At 39.4% G+C, this 15,202-nt stretch overlaps 1 protein-coding gene across 2 annotated transcripts in view; it reads left to right on the top strand.

Annotated features, from left to right (window-relative positions):
• Positions 1–15,202, top strand: part of TRPM6 (transient receptor potential cation channel subfamily M member 6) — a 122,673-nt gene that overhangs the window by 20,730 nt on the left and 86,741 nt on the right. For both annotated transcript variants that reach the window (XM_069576352.1, XM_069576354.1), the window contains 5 exons: positions 1,556–1,635; positions 4,242–4,280; positions 5,119–5,296; positions 8,459–8,672; positions 13,081–13,205. In XM_069576352.1, the coding sequence (XP_069432453.1) occupies positions 1,556–1,635; positions 4,242–4,280; positions 5,119–5,296; positions 8,459–8,672; positions 13,081–13,205 (636 nt within the window). The remainder of the gene's footprint in view (positions 1–1,555; positions 1,636–4,241; positions 4,281–5,118; positions 5,297–8,458; positions 8,673–13,080; positions 13,206–15,202) is intronic.

Below are 15,202 nucleotides of genomic sequence, written 5' to 3' on the forward strand. Positions count from 1 at the left end.
TCATTCTGTAATCACTGGATTGGGCCCTGGGACAACAGCAATGACTGGCTTGGGGCCTGTTAGGAACTGGAGTCTGGTGGGGAAAAATGGACCCATAGAAATCATTCTTTGTAATATGAGAGGCCCTAGGAGGGAGGCTTGGCGCTCACCAAAGTATTTTTCTATGAAAAATTTTCACACCAATGTTAAGTTCCCATGCTACCAACCGAAAAGCTAATTTTTACCTCTGATATTACCAATAATAATAACTAAGCTTTATTCAGCCTTAATAGGTCCCAAGGAGAAATCTAAGCTTTTAATTCCGTTCAATAGCACAGTAAGTTATTACTATTATTATTATCTCCATATTTAATAAATGAGGAAATAGGTATGAAGAAAGTAATTTGCCCAGATAGTTCTACTAGTGTTGGCTGTCTAGCCTTTTAAAAGAAGGGAATATTTGAGCCTAGCTTGCTTAATTTATATACATAGGCCCCTAAATTAAGTTCTCTTTTTGGAGCTATTTTTAATAGTTAATTGTTACACATGAGGTTTAATGATATCAATGTTATCCATTTCCTTCTTTTTATTCTGAGTTTCTTCAGAGTAAGAACTTTGTTTTATTTGCCATTGGATTCCCAGCATGCCACATGGAGGCCTATTCTAAAATGTTTGTTGAATGAATTCAGATATTTTGAAATTTAGCCAATAACATGCTATGCTTATACAACGTATAGCAAATTCTCGCTTAAAGAAAGCAGTAAACTGGGGCAAGCTTGAATGACCAGAAATTGAATTCATTTGGCAATAGCAGAGGAATTGCAATTTGGGAAATGCATGCTGTCACAAGCTACAGGTGAATCTGTTGAGGGTTTGAGACAGGGAGTGCAAAGAAGGGGGCATCCAGCCAGAGTCCAAGCAGCCAATTCATTGTCTTGAGGATGGGGGAGACTGTTGGTGAATGGTTATTGGTCAGGAAGTGAGTCTCATTTCCTGTGAACTGGGCATTTGTCTTGTGAATCGGGACATCAGTTTCAGTTAAGGTCCCTTCTGAGGGTGCATGTGCGGTATTCCCCATTGCGTATCCTTCAGATTAGTTTTAGAGTGAACTTCTTTCACAGAATCTTGCTGAGATGACAGCCCTCCTCTGACATTCTTTCCAGCTTCCTGTCAAATCTTAGCCAAAGTGGGACTTTATAAGTGAGATTTTTGAAGTTTAAGAGCTTCGTATTCACTCTATAGGGTTACAGTGCAAGATTTAAAAGTGACTTTTGGAAGAATTAAGAAAATGCTTCAGCTGTATCTTTACTTCCTTGGTAGAGTTTTATGCATTTAGGGATCTTACATTTAAATGAGATTATGGACCAATTAACTTTGGGAATATTTTTGCATTCAAATTATTTCTATCTATATGTTTGTAATAGAAGTCAATGAATGCTTAGTTTGTTTGGGGTTGGTCTTGGCATTTTAATTCGTGTCTATTATAATTAAACATATATTGCCTACCTGGCCTACTGCGGTTATACTGAGTTCTCATTTCATTAGGCTATAAAAATAATGATATTTTTCTATTCAGTCCCAGAAATCTTGGATTGAAGGAGTGTTCAACAAGAGAGAATGTAACAAAATCATACCCAGTTCTAAAGACCCTCACAGGTATAATGTTTAATTACATTTTTCTTTTTAAACCCTCAGTACTTGGAAGACTGCTTATTGAAATTTAGAGCTATGACTTTACCTTGGCAGAGCCCCTGTTGCTAATGTGGTAAATTTTACTCTTGCTTTGTCTTTGACACACTTGTTTGTCTAGTGGGAGGATAGATACCGGGGAAGTATCTAGTACTACATCTATTCCACTTGGGTTTGGATAATAAATTTATAACTTTTGAGTATTGGATATTTCAACATAGTGTGAATTCCTTATCCCCAGGTGTCTATGGAATATAGTAGCTGGGATATTTCAGGACTCCATGCTCAGATATAGAAACAGTTAATTGTTTCCTCCTGCAGGCTTTTTCCTTGAGCAGATAATGGGCAGCAGAATGAAATGACCTGAGTTTGACCACTCCGAGTTCTTGACAGTCCTTTGAAAATTCTACTTGTGGAACGAAGTTCAAAACAGTAGCCAGTGAAAGATAAAGGAAGACAGGGCTGTGGAAAATTCCCCAGGGTAATGGATCCATGAAATTAAGGTTGGGTAGCATTGCCCTTAGGAAAAGAGTTAAAAGGAAAGGAAAATAGGAGAGCAGTGTTTTAATTAGGGGGACCATTCTATTTTTAGATTCTGTTGGGCAGTTAGCCTTGTATTCATTTGAAGTTTAGAAATCACAGCTTTATGTTCATGAAAGATAGCACCATGAGGTCACTGAAGTTCTAGTTCTTTGGGGATGATGACTAAAATAATGTTCTTTGCATTTGTTAAATATTTACTAGTCCCACCCTCTTTGAATTACCTGTGGTTTATAAGCCCTGTGACTGGAAATCCTCATTTTACCTGCTTATGAAATGTTTACAGACTAAAAAGTCAGGGTAACCTTGTTTTTTCCCTTCATCTTTTATGACATTTTGTAGTATGATGATGGATGCAGTGGAAGGCAGATTGAGTTCAGGTGACTCCCACTGCTCTGTAAATGGAAAATCATCTTCACAGTCACTTTGAACTTCATGAAATGTGGTAAACTGTAGGTCATTAGCCCACAGACTCAAGAAGAACATCAATGATCATAATTCCATGAATGGTCTAAGATGTACTACTGTTTATTGAAAGAAAGCAGTCTCTCTTTTTCTGTGATTGTAAAAAAAAGGTTAATGGATGCTTATGGCTGTTTCTCCTATGTTAGCCTTTTTCTTGCTGCTGCTAAGCCTCTTCAGTCGTGTTCGGCTATGTGTGACCCCATAGACGGCAGCCCACCAGGCTCCCCCGTCCCTGGGATTCTCCAGGCAAGAACACTGGAGTGGGTTGCCATTTCCTCCTCCAATGCATGAAAGTGAAAAGTGAAAGTGAAGTTGCTCAGTCGTGTCCGACTCCTAGTGACCCCATGGACTGCAGCCTACCAGGCTCCTCCATCCATGGGATTTTCCAGGCAAGAGTACTGGAGTGGGGTGCCATTGCCTTCTCTGAGCCTTTTTCTTAGACCTTAGTAAAATTCTCAAAGCTGTAGCCTTCATGCAGTTTTCTTCCTTACAGTGCACAGCAAAAGAGTGATGGTTCATTATTTTAAACTTAGATAAAAGTTGATCTTTTACTGATTCTTTTTGTCCCTCCTAGTAAGAAAAAAATCTGATGGACTTGATTACAGTGCTTTTTTTTTTTTTCCTCCCTCATTTTGAACTTGTTGAGGGAACAAAAATTCTAAAAGGCTGGAACATTCATTTCTGAATAATTTAGAATGACTAGATTTCTTTTCTAGTTAAAACTTCTTCAGGACTTCCCTGGTGGTCCAGTGGTTAAGAATCTACCTTGCAATGTGGGGAACAGGGTGGGTTTGATCCCTGGGCAGGGAATTAAGATCCCACCTGCTGCAGGGCGGCTAAGATCTTGCGCCATAACTGTTGAATTCACGCACTCTAGAGCCCGAGAAGCACAATTAGAGAGCCTGCTTGTTACAACAGAGAATCTGCCATGATGCTAAGATTGAAAAATCGTATTTTTACAAGACAAACCAAAAATCTTCAGACTTAAAAATGTGATCATTGATGACCATAATGCTAACTCCCAAATCCAGGAGGCTTTTTTGAATCATAAAAAAGAGATTAATAAAGATAACAATTATATTCACACCAAATGTTCCTCAATTTGACAGTGTTTGGGGTTTTAAAATTGTATATGTATATTTTCTTACTTAATTCTTAAGAATTCTGTTATCTTCATAGTATTAGTAGTCAACATTATTATACAAACTGCAGTGTACCAGATATTGTAAGACACCTTACATATATTATCACCCTTAATCCTTTTAAAATAATTGTATGGGTCAGATATTATTTACGGATATGATAACTTGGGCTTAGAAGAATTGTTAAATCATTGAGATTTAAATCCAGGTATTTTGGTTCCTAACGCTGTTCCGTTAATTAGGTCATAGTTGCTAAGGTGTAATTATATATGGTAAATGACATAGGGGAATATTTGGGAGGTAGTATATATGAATACTCAGTAATCCTGATTTCCAGACTATAGAAAATTAACAGATATTTACATATGAATTAAGTTTGTTTTAAAATATATTAATAAACTAACTGGTTTTATCTGTTTTATTTAGATGCACTGCAGGATGTCAGGTCTGTCAGAATTTAATCAGGTAAGCCTTAGATAAAAAATTCTATGTTTATATATATCTCTGAAGTCGCATCTCTTTTTTTGGATTGGTTAATATTCCTTTTGATGTGCATTTTACGTATTACATGAGGATATTTTCTTAAGTCTTGGGTTTTTTTTGTGAAGACAGCTTTTTTGAAGTATGGTTGACAAAATAAACTGCACATGTTTAAAACATACAATTTGATGTTTGTTTTTGTTTTCTGTACTATTTTAATCATTTTTAAGGGTACAGTTCTGCAGTGTTATGTTTATTCACACTGTTGTGTCATGGAGCTTTAGAACTTTAGCCTTTCGTGCATCCATTCATCAGTTGATGTTCAGAATTTTTAAATTTTGTTCATATATTCATCTGTTGATGTTTCTTCTAGCTCCTTCTTATTGTGAATAATGCTGCTATGAACATGGGTACATAAGAGATTTTTAGTGTTTTCGTAAAGCATCCCCAAAATGATTCTAATGTGCAGCTAAGGGAAAGAACCTCTGAGAATGTTTTTAAACTTAGAAAACAACCCAGTGTTTGAAATCTAATATAAACCTCAATGTAAAGTTTTAAAACTGTTGATATATGTCATCTATACATTACCGTAGAAACATGTAGAAACATTGAATCTGTTTTTTTTTTTTTTTTTTTTTCTTTTTAAATTTTTCGACCACGACATGTAGAAACTTAGTTACCCAACCAGGGATTAAACCCATGCTCCCTGCAATGGAAGCATGGAGTCAACTAGTGGACCACCAGGGAAGTTCCCATCACCTCTATTTCCTATTCTAAAATTGTGTGTTTTCTATTTTAAATTGGTTTTTATGTCAAATTTAAGGTGTTACTGTGGGCTATTGATTAGAGACCATCATGGGATAGATTATACTCGGACAGTCTCAGCTGCCAGCGGTAGTGAAGATGAACAATGGTCTGTTGAAAAGCACACAACGAAAAGCCCTACGGATACCTTTGGCACGATTAACTTCCAACATGGAGAGCACATCCACCACTCCAAGGTTTGCTGATAACTCACATTATTTTGCTGGTTTCTAAACAGAGGATATAACCTCCAAATGCATGTCCAAATAGAATTTCCAAGTGTAGATGATCAGATGACCAAATTTTATTGCAAAGGCGATCCATGTTGTTGACCTGTTGACAAAAATGACTCGGCTATTTGCTTTATATTTGAGGCCCAGTACCCAGATGTGGCGTAGCCAGCTCTTTATTTGATTGACCTCTTTCAAGCCAGCTTTTATGCCCCCTGCAGAAGAGAATGGCTTATTACTCTTGAGGCAGTTGCCAAAGGGCTGCCCTTCCTTCGGAAATGTACAAAAGTTACTACCAAAATGTACAAAAGTTACAGATTTCAGCAGAAGTGTGGCCATAGCCTGATATGTCCCCATGAGAAATTCTTCTTGGAAAGGAAATGGGGGTGATTTCTTTCTGTACCCCCTGAATGATAGTGCTGGGCTTTCCAGGCCAGTTTTCCTCCTGTCTCTAACATGGTAATTTTGCATGGGATTTGCATAGTTATTGACAAGTCAGGTGTCTCTGTTGAGCTTGTTAACTACTCACTGCTTTTTTAGAGGCAGCTTTTCCAGGGGAAAATGCAAGGGGCACTTGCCTCAGGAAAGCTCAGAATCAGCTGTGCCCTGGAGTGTCACCATCAGTTAAATGGATTTGAAAGAATAATTCTTTTTTTAAATTTCTTATGTTTTAACAAGTCTCAAGTTTCTTTTTTTCTTTTTGTATTGGAGGATCATTTCCTCACCATGTTGTGTTGGTTTCTCTCATATAACAATGCGAATCAGCAACAGTTTTAATAGTGCCATAATAATAAGGTTTCATAATATAATTGTATAGTAGTCTACATTTCTGATTACTAATCCTCTTGCACCTAACTTTGTGCACTGACTTTTCCTTCAGTTGTCAAGAAAACTGTCCTCGGAAGCTAACTTTCACAGAACTCTTTATGTGATTTTTCCCTTAAGTTTTTGTCTTCTTCCTTTTGTTTTATGTTGGTTCATAACCATCATCATTTACTCATTTTTTTCAGTCCATTCAGCAGATCTTTATGGTTCAATCCCTTGGTGGGGAAGATCCCTGGAGAAGGAAATGGCAACCCACTCCAGTACTCTTGCCTGGAAAATCCCATGGACCGAGGAGCCTGGTAGGCTACAATCCATGGGGTTGCGAAAAGTCAGACATGTGTACTAACATTGCTTACAGTCTAGTGAGGGAAACAGGAAATGAACATACGATTACTACAGACAGTGTAGATGTTATGAAAGGGGAGTGCAGGGTTCTTGGAGAGAATGAAAAGCAAACTCCTGTTTTTCTTGGGTTGGGTAGGGAAGCCATCTGAGAGTAGGGATGGCTATGCTGAGATGGGACAGGTGAGAGAGGCAGAGGGGTAACACCACTCTAGGCATGAGGAATAACTTGTACGAGGGCCTAGGGGGAATAGGGTATATTTAGGAAAGCTGAAAGCATAGTCAGACAGATCTCCTGATCACTAATACGTTTTATGCTTAGCATTAGGCTCCTGTTACCTATTCTGTGCCTGAATGCATTTGACCTCTCAGAAGAGGAGCAGCTGTCCTTATACTTCAGCCTGGAATTGAACTTCAGTCTTAGGGTGCATAGCAGGAGAGCTTGTAAGAGCTGGTTACTCATCCCTCTGGCTGCATTTGCCTTCCCAGTTGTTAGCCCTCCCACCTCCTTCCACAAAGAATTGGAGGTGAGTTAGTTATAAAGGAGGAGGAGGGGAAGGTAAGAGTAGTTAACCCTTAGCATCGCCTTTGGTTGGTTTTTGGAAGAAAAGCCTCTGCTGCTGATAATTTAGTTAATGAAAGGTGTTTATCCTGAAATCTCAAGAAGTATCTTCTAAGACTAAAAGTACTTAATGGTTGAAAGAGAGTGCTACCTGGGAGAAAGAGTTGCGATAGAAGGAGAACTAACCCGGAGCTGCTTCTCCGCCTTTATTTATTGCTTGGAGCAACATAAACCATTGCACAAAGGTCCAGTGCTATTTGTATACATGATAAAGCCATGGTAACTCAGTTTCCTCACTTGTAAATTGAATCCTAGTTACCCTTAGATTCTTTCTACTATTCAATGCATTCTCTGATGGCTTGTATCATCCTCATGTTCAGAATTCCTAATATTTTAACTATGAAATAAAGGGATTATATTTTAAGAATTTCAAAGGTGAAGACAATTGTTTTAAATTTTAAAGGTGAAGACCATTGTTTTAAGTCACTATTACATTCTGGAGGATCATGTGATAATTCCTGTTTGCATATCTATGGCGATCTCTACCTGTGGTTATAGGTTCATGGTTTCTTGTAGCTCTTATCCTATAAATCTGACTTATTCTTGCTGTTGGTTGGCTCACACTCATCTCAATATGATTTTAACAATCTGTAAGTGGCTGCATTGGCTGGGAAAAGAAAACCAGTCATACACTTTTTAATTTTGGGCAAAATGACAAATGATTCTGGGACTGTCTGATTTCGTCTCATTTTTTTGTTGTTGTTGTTTGGTTATATTGACCCTTTTGTGAAAAGTGTATATTTTAGGGAAAAAAAGTTTTTGGAGAGATTTTATATATATATATATGTGTGTATATATAAATAATGTCATTAGAATGTAAAATTTGAAATAAATATACATATTCCTGGATCTTAATTTAAATTATGCAAACATGTAAGTATATGCATCTCAAGGGATGTACAGTAATTGTCAATAGTGGATGAAAAAAAATGCACATATGTGAAATGACCAAGTAAATTAAGAAAAGCCATAACATTTATGAAAAGCCTCATTTCACTTATTTCTAAACAAGTTTTAAAAATGGGTTTACTGGAGTAATGGTTTTTGCCAGTTTGACATTTTTCTGCCTCACCTCAGACCTTCTAGAGAACATTGATGGACCAACGCTGAAAACCAGAGGAAACCTTCCTGCCGTGACTTGTAATTCCCAGAAGGAACTTCAAGGGGGTGTGGGATCCTTTCAAAGTAAATATTTCCATCATAGGAAGATGAACTTTTAAAGAGATTCCAGGCACTTTTCTTTTAAGTTTTGGCATTTCAGTTGCCCTGCTGTGTGCTTATTGTGAATTGGCATGTCTTTTCCACTGTTTTATGTGTACGTGTCTCTGTATATCTTCCAGTATATTAGAACTTCTTATGACACAAAGTTGGATCACCTGTTACATTTAATGTTGAAAGAGTGGAAGATGGAACTGCCAAAGCTGGTAATCTCCGTCCATGGTGGTATCCAGAACTTCAAGATGCCCTCAAAACTTAAAGAGATCTTCAGCCAAGGTTTGGTCAAAGCTGCAGAGACAACAGGAGCATGGATAATAACTGAAGGCATTAATACAGGTAAGGCACATTCCCTGTTTCACTCTTTTTTTTTTCTTTTTCTGTAATTCCTTTTAAAACGGAATCAGGCAGTATAGCACTTAAGTTTGCTCTGCAGTGCTCCCAGGAGATATAGGCAGCATGAGGGAGGAAGACCGAAACTGTAGCAACTGGAAAAGAAACCCAGAAGAATCATAGACCTTTCCTGGACTGTGTTTTTACCATTGTTAAAATCTCCTATTTTAATATAACTTTGTAGACTTTTACCAAAGAAAATAGTTTTTCATGAGCTTTGGACTATTGTAAGGTTACAAAGGACATGGACTCCATGCAAGTGTGTAGTGTGTGGGCATAGACATGAGCTAAACTCGCCATGGTCACGTTCTCAGCCATTGGAAAGCAGGGACGTGTGCAACAATTGTATTGAGTGTATGGGGCATGAGGAGATAATTAACTACATAACTACCTTTTCACATACTATCTCTATCTGAGTCTTATATTCCTTGAAATCTGGCATTCAGAAACTTCATTTAGTAGCCCCTGAACCTCTGACCCGACTCTTTTGCATCAGTTTTTATGAACTGTATGTGTGTTACAAAATCATCTGGAGGCATTACAAAAATACAATGCACAGGCTCTACTCCAAATTAATTAGAGTTTTTCAGGGTGGAACTTCTGAAGGATGTCTAATGTGTAGCCGGGGTTGAGAATTAGTAACTTCACAAACTCCTGTTACCAATCTGTTACTAACCCATCACAGTTCTAACACCAGTTCCCATGTGACCAGCTGAAGTGTCCTACAGTTCAACTCAGTTCTGACAATACTTACCTGGAAACAGCATCAGATCCCATAGGTTTAGGGCTCAGTCCCACAAGACTGTCCTCACTTCAGATGTCAGCCTCAAGTCCAGGTTGTTAACCTGTGCTTCTGACTCCCTGGCTGCAAATCAGGTGGCTCAGACGGTAAAGAGCCTGCATGCAATGTTGGAGACCCAGGTTCTATCCCTGATTTCCCCTGGAGAAGAAAATGGCAACCCACTTCAGTATTCTTGCCTGGAGAATTCCATAGACAGAGGGAGCCTGGTGGGCTATGGTCCATGGAGTCGCAAAGAGTTGGACACAACTGAGTGACTAACACTTTCACACTTTCACTTCCCACTACCCGATCCTTGGGTTTGATGAATTTAGTAAAGTAGTTCACAGAATGCAGGAAACCAATTACTCATTAGATTACCAGTTTATTATAGAAGGATGTATCTCAAGAACAGCTAGATAGAAGCGTTGCATAGGACAAGGCACCTGTGGGAAAGGGCACGAAGCTTCTGTGCCTTCCTCCCATGTCCACATGTTTACCCACTTGGAAGCTCTCCAAAGCCTGTTTTTTGTTTTGTTTTGTTTTGTTTTTGCATTTGTTTGTTTGTTTTTTAAGGAGGCTTCATTGTTGTTCTTGTTGTTGTTGAGTCACTGAGTCATGTCCAGCTCTTCTGCAAGCCATGGACTGTAGCCTGCTGTAGGCTACAGTCTGTAGCTTACAAACTGTAGGCTGCTCTGTCCATGGGATTTCCCAGGCAAGAACACTGGAGTGGTTTCCCATTTCCTTCTCCAGGGGATCTTCCCAAGCCAGGGGTGGAACCCGCATCTCCTGCATTGGCAGGCAGATTCTTTACTACTAAGCCACCTGGGAAACCCATAGGCTTCATTATATGGGCATAATTGATTCAATTATTGGCTATTGATAATTGAACTCAATATCCAGTTCGTTTCCCTTCCCCAGAGGTTGGGGATAGGACTGGAAGTTCCAACCCTCTAATCACAAGGATGGTTGGTTATCCTGGAAACCAACCCACAACAATAGGTTCAAAAATTGTCTCATTAACATAACAAAACCATCTGTCACTCTTACCACTTAGGAAACTCCAGGGTTTTGAGGAGCTCTGTGTCTCTGATAGACTAAATAGTTTTTATTACAAGTCACAATATCACTCCTGTAGCTTTCCATCTTCCCTTTACTTCTCTCTGTTTCTAATTGGGATGTTTTAGCCAGTGTTTCCTATTAAGTTCTGCCCATCCTTTAGGATCGACATTAGATGCTAACATACCCAGGAAGCGCTGTCTATCTCAACTCACTTTTGCTCCTTAATTTCTGTACCATTTATTGCCTGTAGCACCCGTGGCACGTGCGTGTTCTGACATACAGGCTGGGTCAAGATGCGCCTCCCTGGCTGTGAGGCAGAGGCCAGGGCCTACACGTTTGTCTAAGAAGTGAGCAACAGGTACTAAGATAAGAAATCATTTCTTTTGACTAAAAAGGAAAGCAAGTGATTGAAAAAATGAAGAAAAAATAAAACCAAGGGATTTAGAGCCTGTCACCAATGGGTAACCTCTGGTACTATTTTTTTCACATTCTTAAAAGAAAGTGAAGGTTGCAGAGTTCTAAGTCCAGTGTGTAGTACTTATTTTATTTCCAGTTAAAAAAAAAAAAGGGGTGGGTGGGGAAGTTCATTGAGTTCAGGAAAAGGTAAACTTGGTCATAGTTTTTTCTTTGAATAGCTAACTACATCACGTGCTTTACTTACTGCCTTTTAAAAATTTATTATTTTAGTTTAGGGTCAATTAAGGAATGCAAATATAATAGTGTGAAAACTATTGATATAGTTCATATGAACAAAATAAATGAGATATCTTTGGAGCTTCCTTAAACAATAACCAGGGTCTGACTTGATTCAAGCACAGCTCCTTGGGGCCTGACTACACAAGAAGTGGTTCCTGGACCAGTAACATCAGCATCACCGAGGAGCTTGATGGTAACCCAGATAGATACCAGGCTCCCCAGATGAGTGGGATAAAAAAACTGCATTTTGATAACATCCCCAGATGATTCTTGAAAGTTTGCTCAGTCATGTCTGACTCTTTGTGACCCCATGGACTATACAATCCATGGAATTCTCCAGACCAGAATACTGAAGTGAGTAGCCTTTCCCTTCTCCAGGGGATCTTCCCAGTCCAGGGATTGAACCCAGGCCTCCCACATTGCAGGTGCATTCTTACCAGCTGAGCCACCAGAGAAGCCCAGGAATACTGGAGTGGGTAGCCTATTCATTCTCCAGTGGATCTTCCCAGTGGGTAGCCTATTCATTCTCCAGCAGATTGTCCATCTTACTCAAGGATGAAAGATGAGTAAGATATGGCCCCTGGGTTTAGTGATGAAGTGCGTGACTGTGATAAACAGACAATAAATAACTAACCAAAAATTGATGCTGAATGGGCCATAGTTGAGATACAAAGAAAGTGTTTGGGAGTAAAAGGAGGAGAAAGACAAATTCCATTTCCAGCTGGGAAACCTGAGAAAAAGGCTTGCTGGAGGATGTATACTCTTCCCTTGAGAAAAGGCTAGAAAGAAGCATTCTAGGCCAAGGTGGCAGTTCAAGGCCGGGAACATAGCTGGAGATTAAGGCACGTGCAGAGAGTGGTGATACACCTCCTAGCTGGATGTGCCTTGTGGCAGAGCACGGGGACAGCCAAGAGAGACTGGAGCCAGATTGGGTACCATGCTATTTGGGCTGAGGTTTATTCTCTGTGTAGCAGGGAGCCCTCAGAAGATTTTTGAACAGAAGAATGAATAGGGAATGATATTGTCCGATCAGGTTTTATGGAGTCTTAGCAGGTAATATGTGTTAAGATCACATGTGGGCCGCTGAAAAACTGTCACCACCACATGCTGGTTCAGTTCAGTTCAGTTCAGTCGCTCAGTCGTGTCCGACTCTTTGCGACCCCATGAATCGCAGCACGCCAGGCCTCCCTGTCCATCACCAACTCCCGGAGCACTCAGACTTACGTCCATCCTGGTAATCCACGCCAAACCTATGGATCTGAATCTCTGTTGGTACTGATATATGTTCTGTGGTCCAGAACCCCAGTTTTAGAAGATGACTGGGAAAAGTGCAAAAGATTGGCTGGAGGGGAGGATGCCAGAGAGAAGAAAATGATTAAAGTGCTATGCTTCAGATGCATGCAATATGCTGGGTTTTTGCTTTTTTTCTCCTGTGCTAATGACGCATACAGAGTCAGATTCTACTTAAAAAGAGTAAGTGGTGTAATGTAGTATTTGCAATTAAAAGGCAGGTTAAGCCAATCTCAAAAGGCTACATAGTGCATTATTCCAACTATATGACATTCCGGAAGAGGCAAAACTATAGAGACGATAAAAAGATCAGTGGTTATCAAGGACTGGGGAGAATGAAGGATGAATAGACAGAGTACAGAGGATTTTGAGGACAGTGAAACTATTATGTTTGTAATTCCTGTGTGCCAGCAACTTTCCCTGATAACAGTCTTTTGCATATGCTTGTCTATTATTCTCTTTCTGGCAATTGCAGTGTTTTGTGTGATTTGTGAGTTAAAGTTTGACTTCTAACCTGGTTGCTCATAGGTGTGTCCAAACATGTTGGGGATGCCCTGAAAGCCCACTCGTCGCAGTCCTTGAGAAAAATCTGGACAGTTGGAATCCCTCCTTGGGGTGTCATTGAGAACCGGAAAGATCTTATTGGAAGAGATGTAAGTAGACAATTCTTTCATAGCAAAAGGAAATAAACATATATCCACTTGCCATCTTAGCACTATACCTGGATACCTGTAGACATCTTCAGTGTAATATGCCCCAAACCAATTCCTGACTTCATGCTACCTCTCTTACCCTGTCTTAGAAAGTGACAATCTTACCTGCAGTTGCTCAGGCCCCAAACCCCGCACTAACCCTGAAATTCTCTCTGCTCATGCCTCAAACTTAACCCCCTGGGTAATTCTAATAGCTTTCCCAACTCTCATCCGTGGCTTCCCAGGTGGCATTAGAGATAGAGAACCTCCTGCCAATCAATGCAGGAGACATAAGAGATGGGGGTTCAATCCTTGGATTGGGAGGATCCCCTGGAGGAGGAAATGGCAACCCACTCCAGTATTCTTGCCTGGAAAATCCCTATGAACAGAGGAGCCTGGCAGGCTACAGCCCATAGTGTCGCAAAGAGTCAGACTTAGCGAACTCTACTCATTCCTCTGAGGTGACCTAAAAGGGAAGGGAAGCTAAAGAAGAGGGAATATGCGTATATAGCTGATTCACTTACTATATAGCAGAAACTAATACAACATTGTAAACCTACTGTATTCCAATAAAAACTAAAAAAACAAAAAAAACACAACTATATCTTGAAAAAAAAGTGACTCATTGTCTTCCAGAAAGATGATAACAGTTTCCATTCCTAACAACAGGGCATGAGGATGCCCATTTTTCTGTACCATTCCTGGCTTCAGAGATATTCTGGCTTTTTAGAAAACATTGCTTTTCTGATAGGTATAAATTAATACCTAATTGTACTTAAGTACATTTCTCTGATTACTAGTGAGGTTCCACATCTTTTCATGTGGTTTCTGGACACTTTTAAGCATAGCTAAAAATGTTGAAAGACCTTTTATAATTCATTTTAGCATTTTTGTTTGCTATTTTGCTGCATTTCCCAGATTTTAATTTGTATTATTTATGAAATCTTTCCATATATAAGAAAATGTGTTAAATCTATCAATCATTTTCTTTTTGGCTTCTAGCCTCAGTGTCATGCTTAGGAATTGTAAAAGTAACTTTTAAAGACTAATGTTTTAACATTTATGGTACTTTTTATATCCTTTATTTCTTTAACACCTCACAGCAACCCTCTGCTATAGGAACCGTTAATATTACTTACACGTGAGGAAAATGAGCCTGAGAAAGGAAGCAGGTATTACCCAAATTTAAAGTTAGAAAGCAGAAGAGTCTAGCCTTAAATTAGGACTCTTAGACTCTAAACACAGTTGCCCCTCCCTGTGTGTGGATTCTGCATCTGAAGAGTCAACCAACGCTGGATCCCCAGGATTCAACCGACCATGGATCTGGAGGATATGAAAGTCGACTGTATTATGCCATTTTATCTGAGGGATCCGAGCATCCATGGACTGTAGTATCCATGAGCAGTCCTGGTACTGACCCCCCACGGATACCAAATGACTGTGCTGTGCTTGCCTCCCTGGAAACAAATAAGAATTGGAGTAGTTTATGGAAAAATCAGTAAATATTAATAAGGGGCTTCACTAGTAGCTCAGATGGTAAAGAATCAGCCTGCAATGCAGGAGACCCAGGTTCAATCCCTGGGTTGGGAAGACCTCCTGGAGAAGGGAATGGCAACCCCCTCTAGTATTCTTGCCTGGTGAATTCCATGGATCTGGGTAATTTATACTGAATGTGGATACATGTCTATTTACTCTTCACTTCATTTGGGATACTAGAAACATAAATCAGTGTCCAAATATTATTCTGAAATAGATCTATTTAAAGGCATAGCTTCTGAACACTGATGTGCTCTGCGTATCAGTGCAGATCCTTGAACTGTTTTTTCAATGATATCAGACAAAGTAAGTAGAGAAACTGAAAGTAACTATTTGGAAGCATTTTTAGCAATGTAACAGTGCTGTGACTCCAAGCATATGGTAAGTGTTCTCATGTTGCTGTGTGTGCGAGTGTCGTTGAA

This window comes from Ovis canadensis, chromosome 2 (genome assembly GCF_042477335.2).
Source record: "Ovis canadensis isolate MfBH-ARS-UI-01 breed Bighorn chromosome 2, ARS-UI_OviCan_v2, whole genome shotgun sequence".
Taxonomy (NCBI): domain Eukaryota; kingdom Metazoa; phylum Chordata; class Mammalia; order Artiodactyla; family Bovidae; genus Ovis; species Ovis canadensis.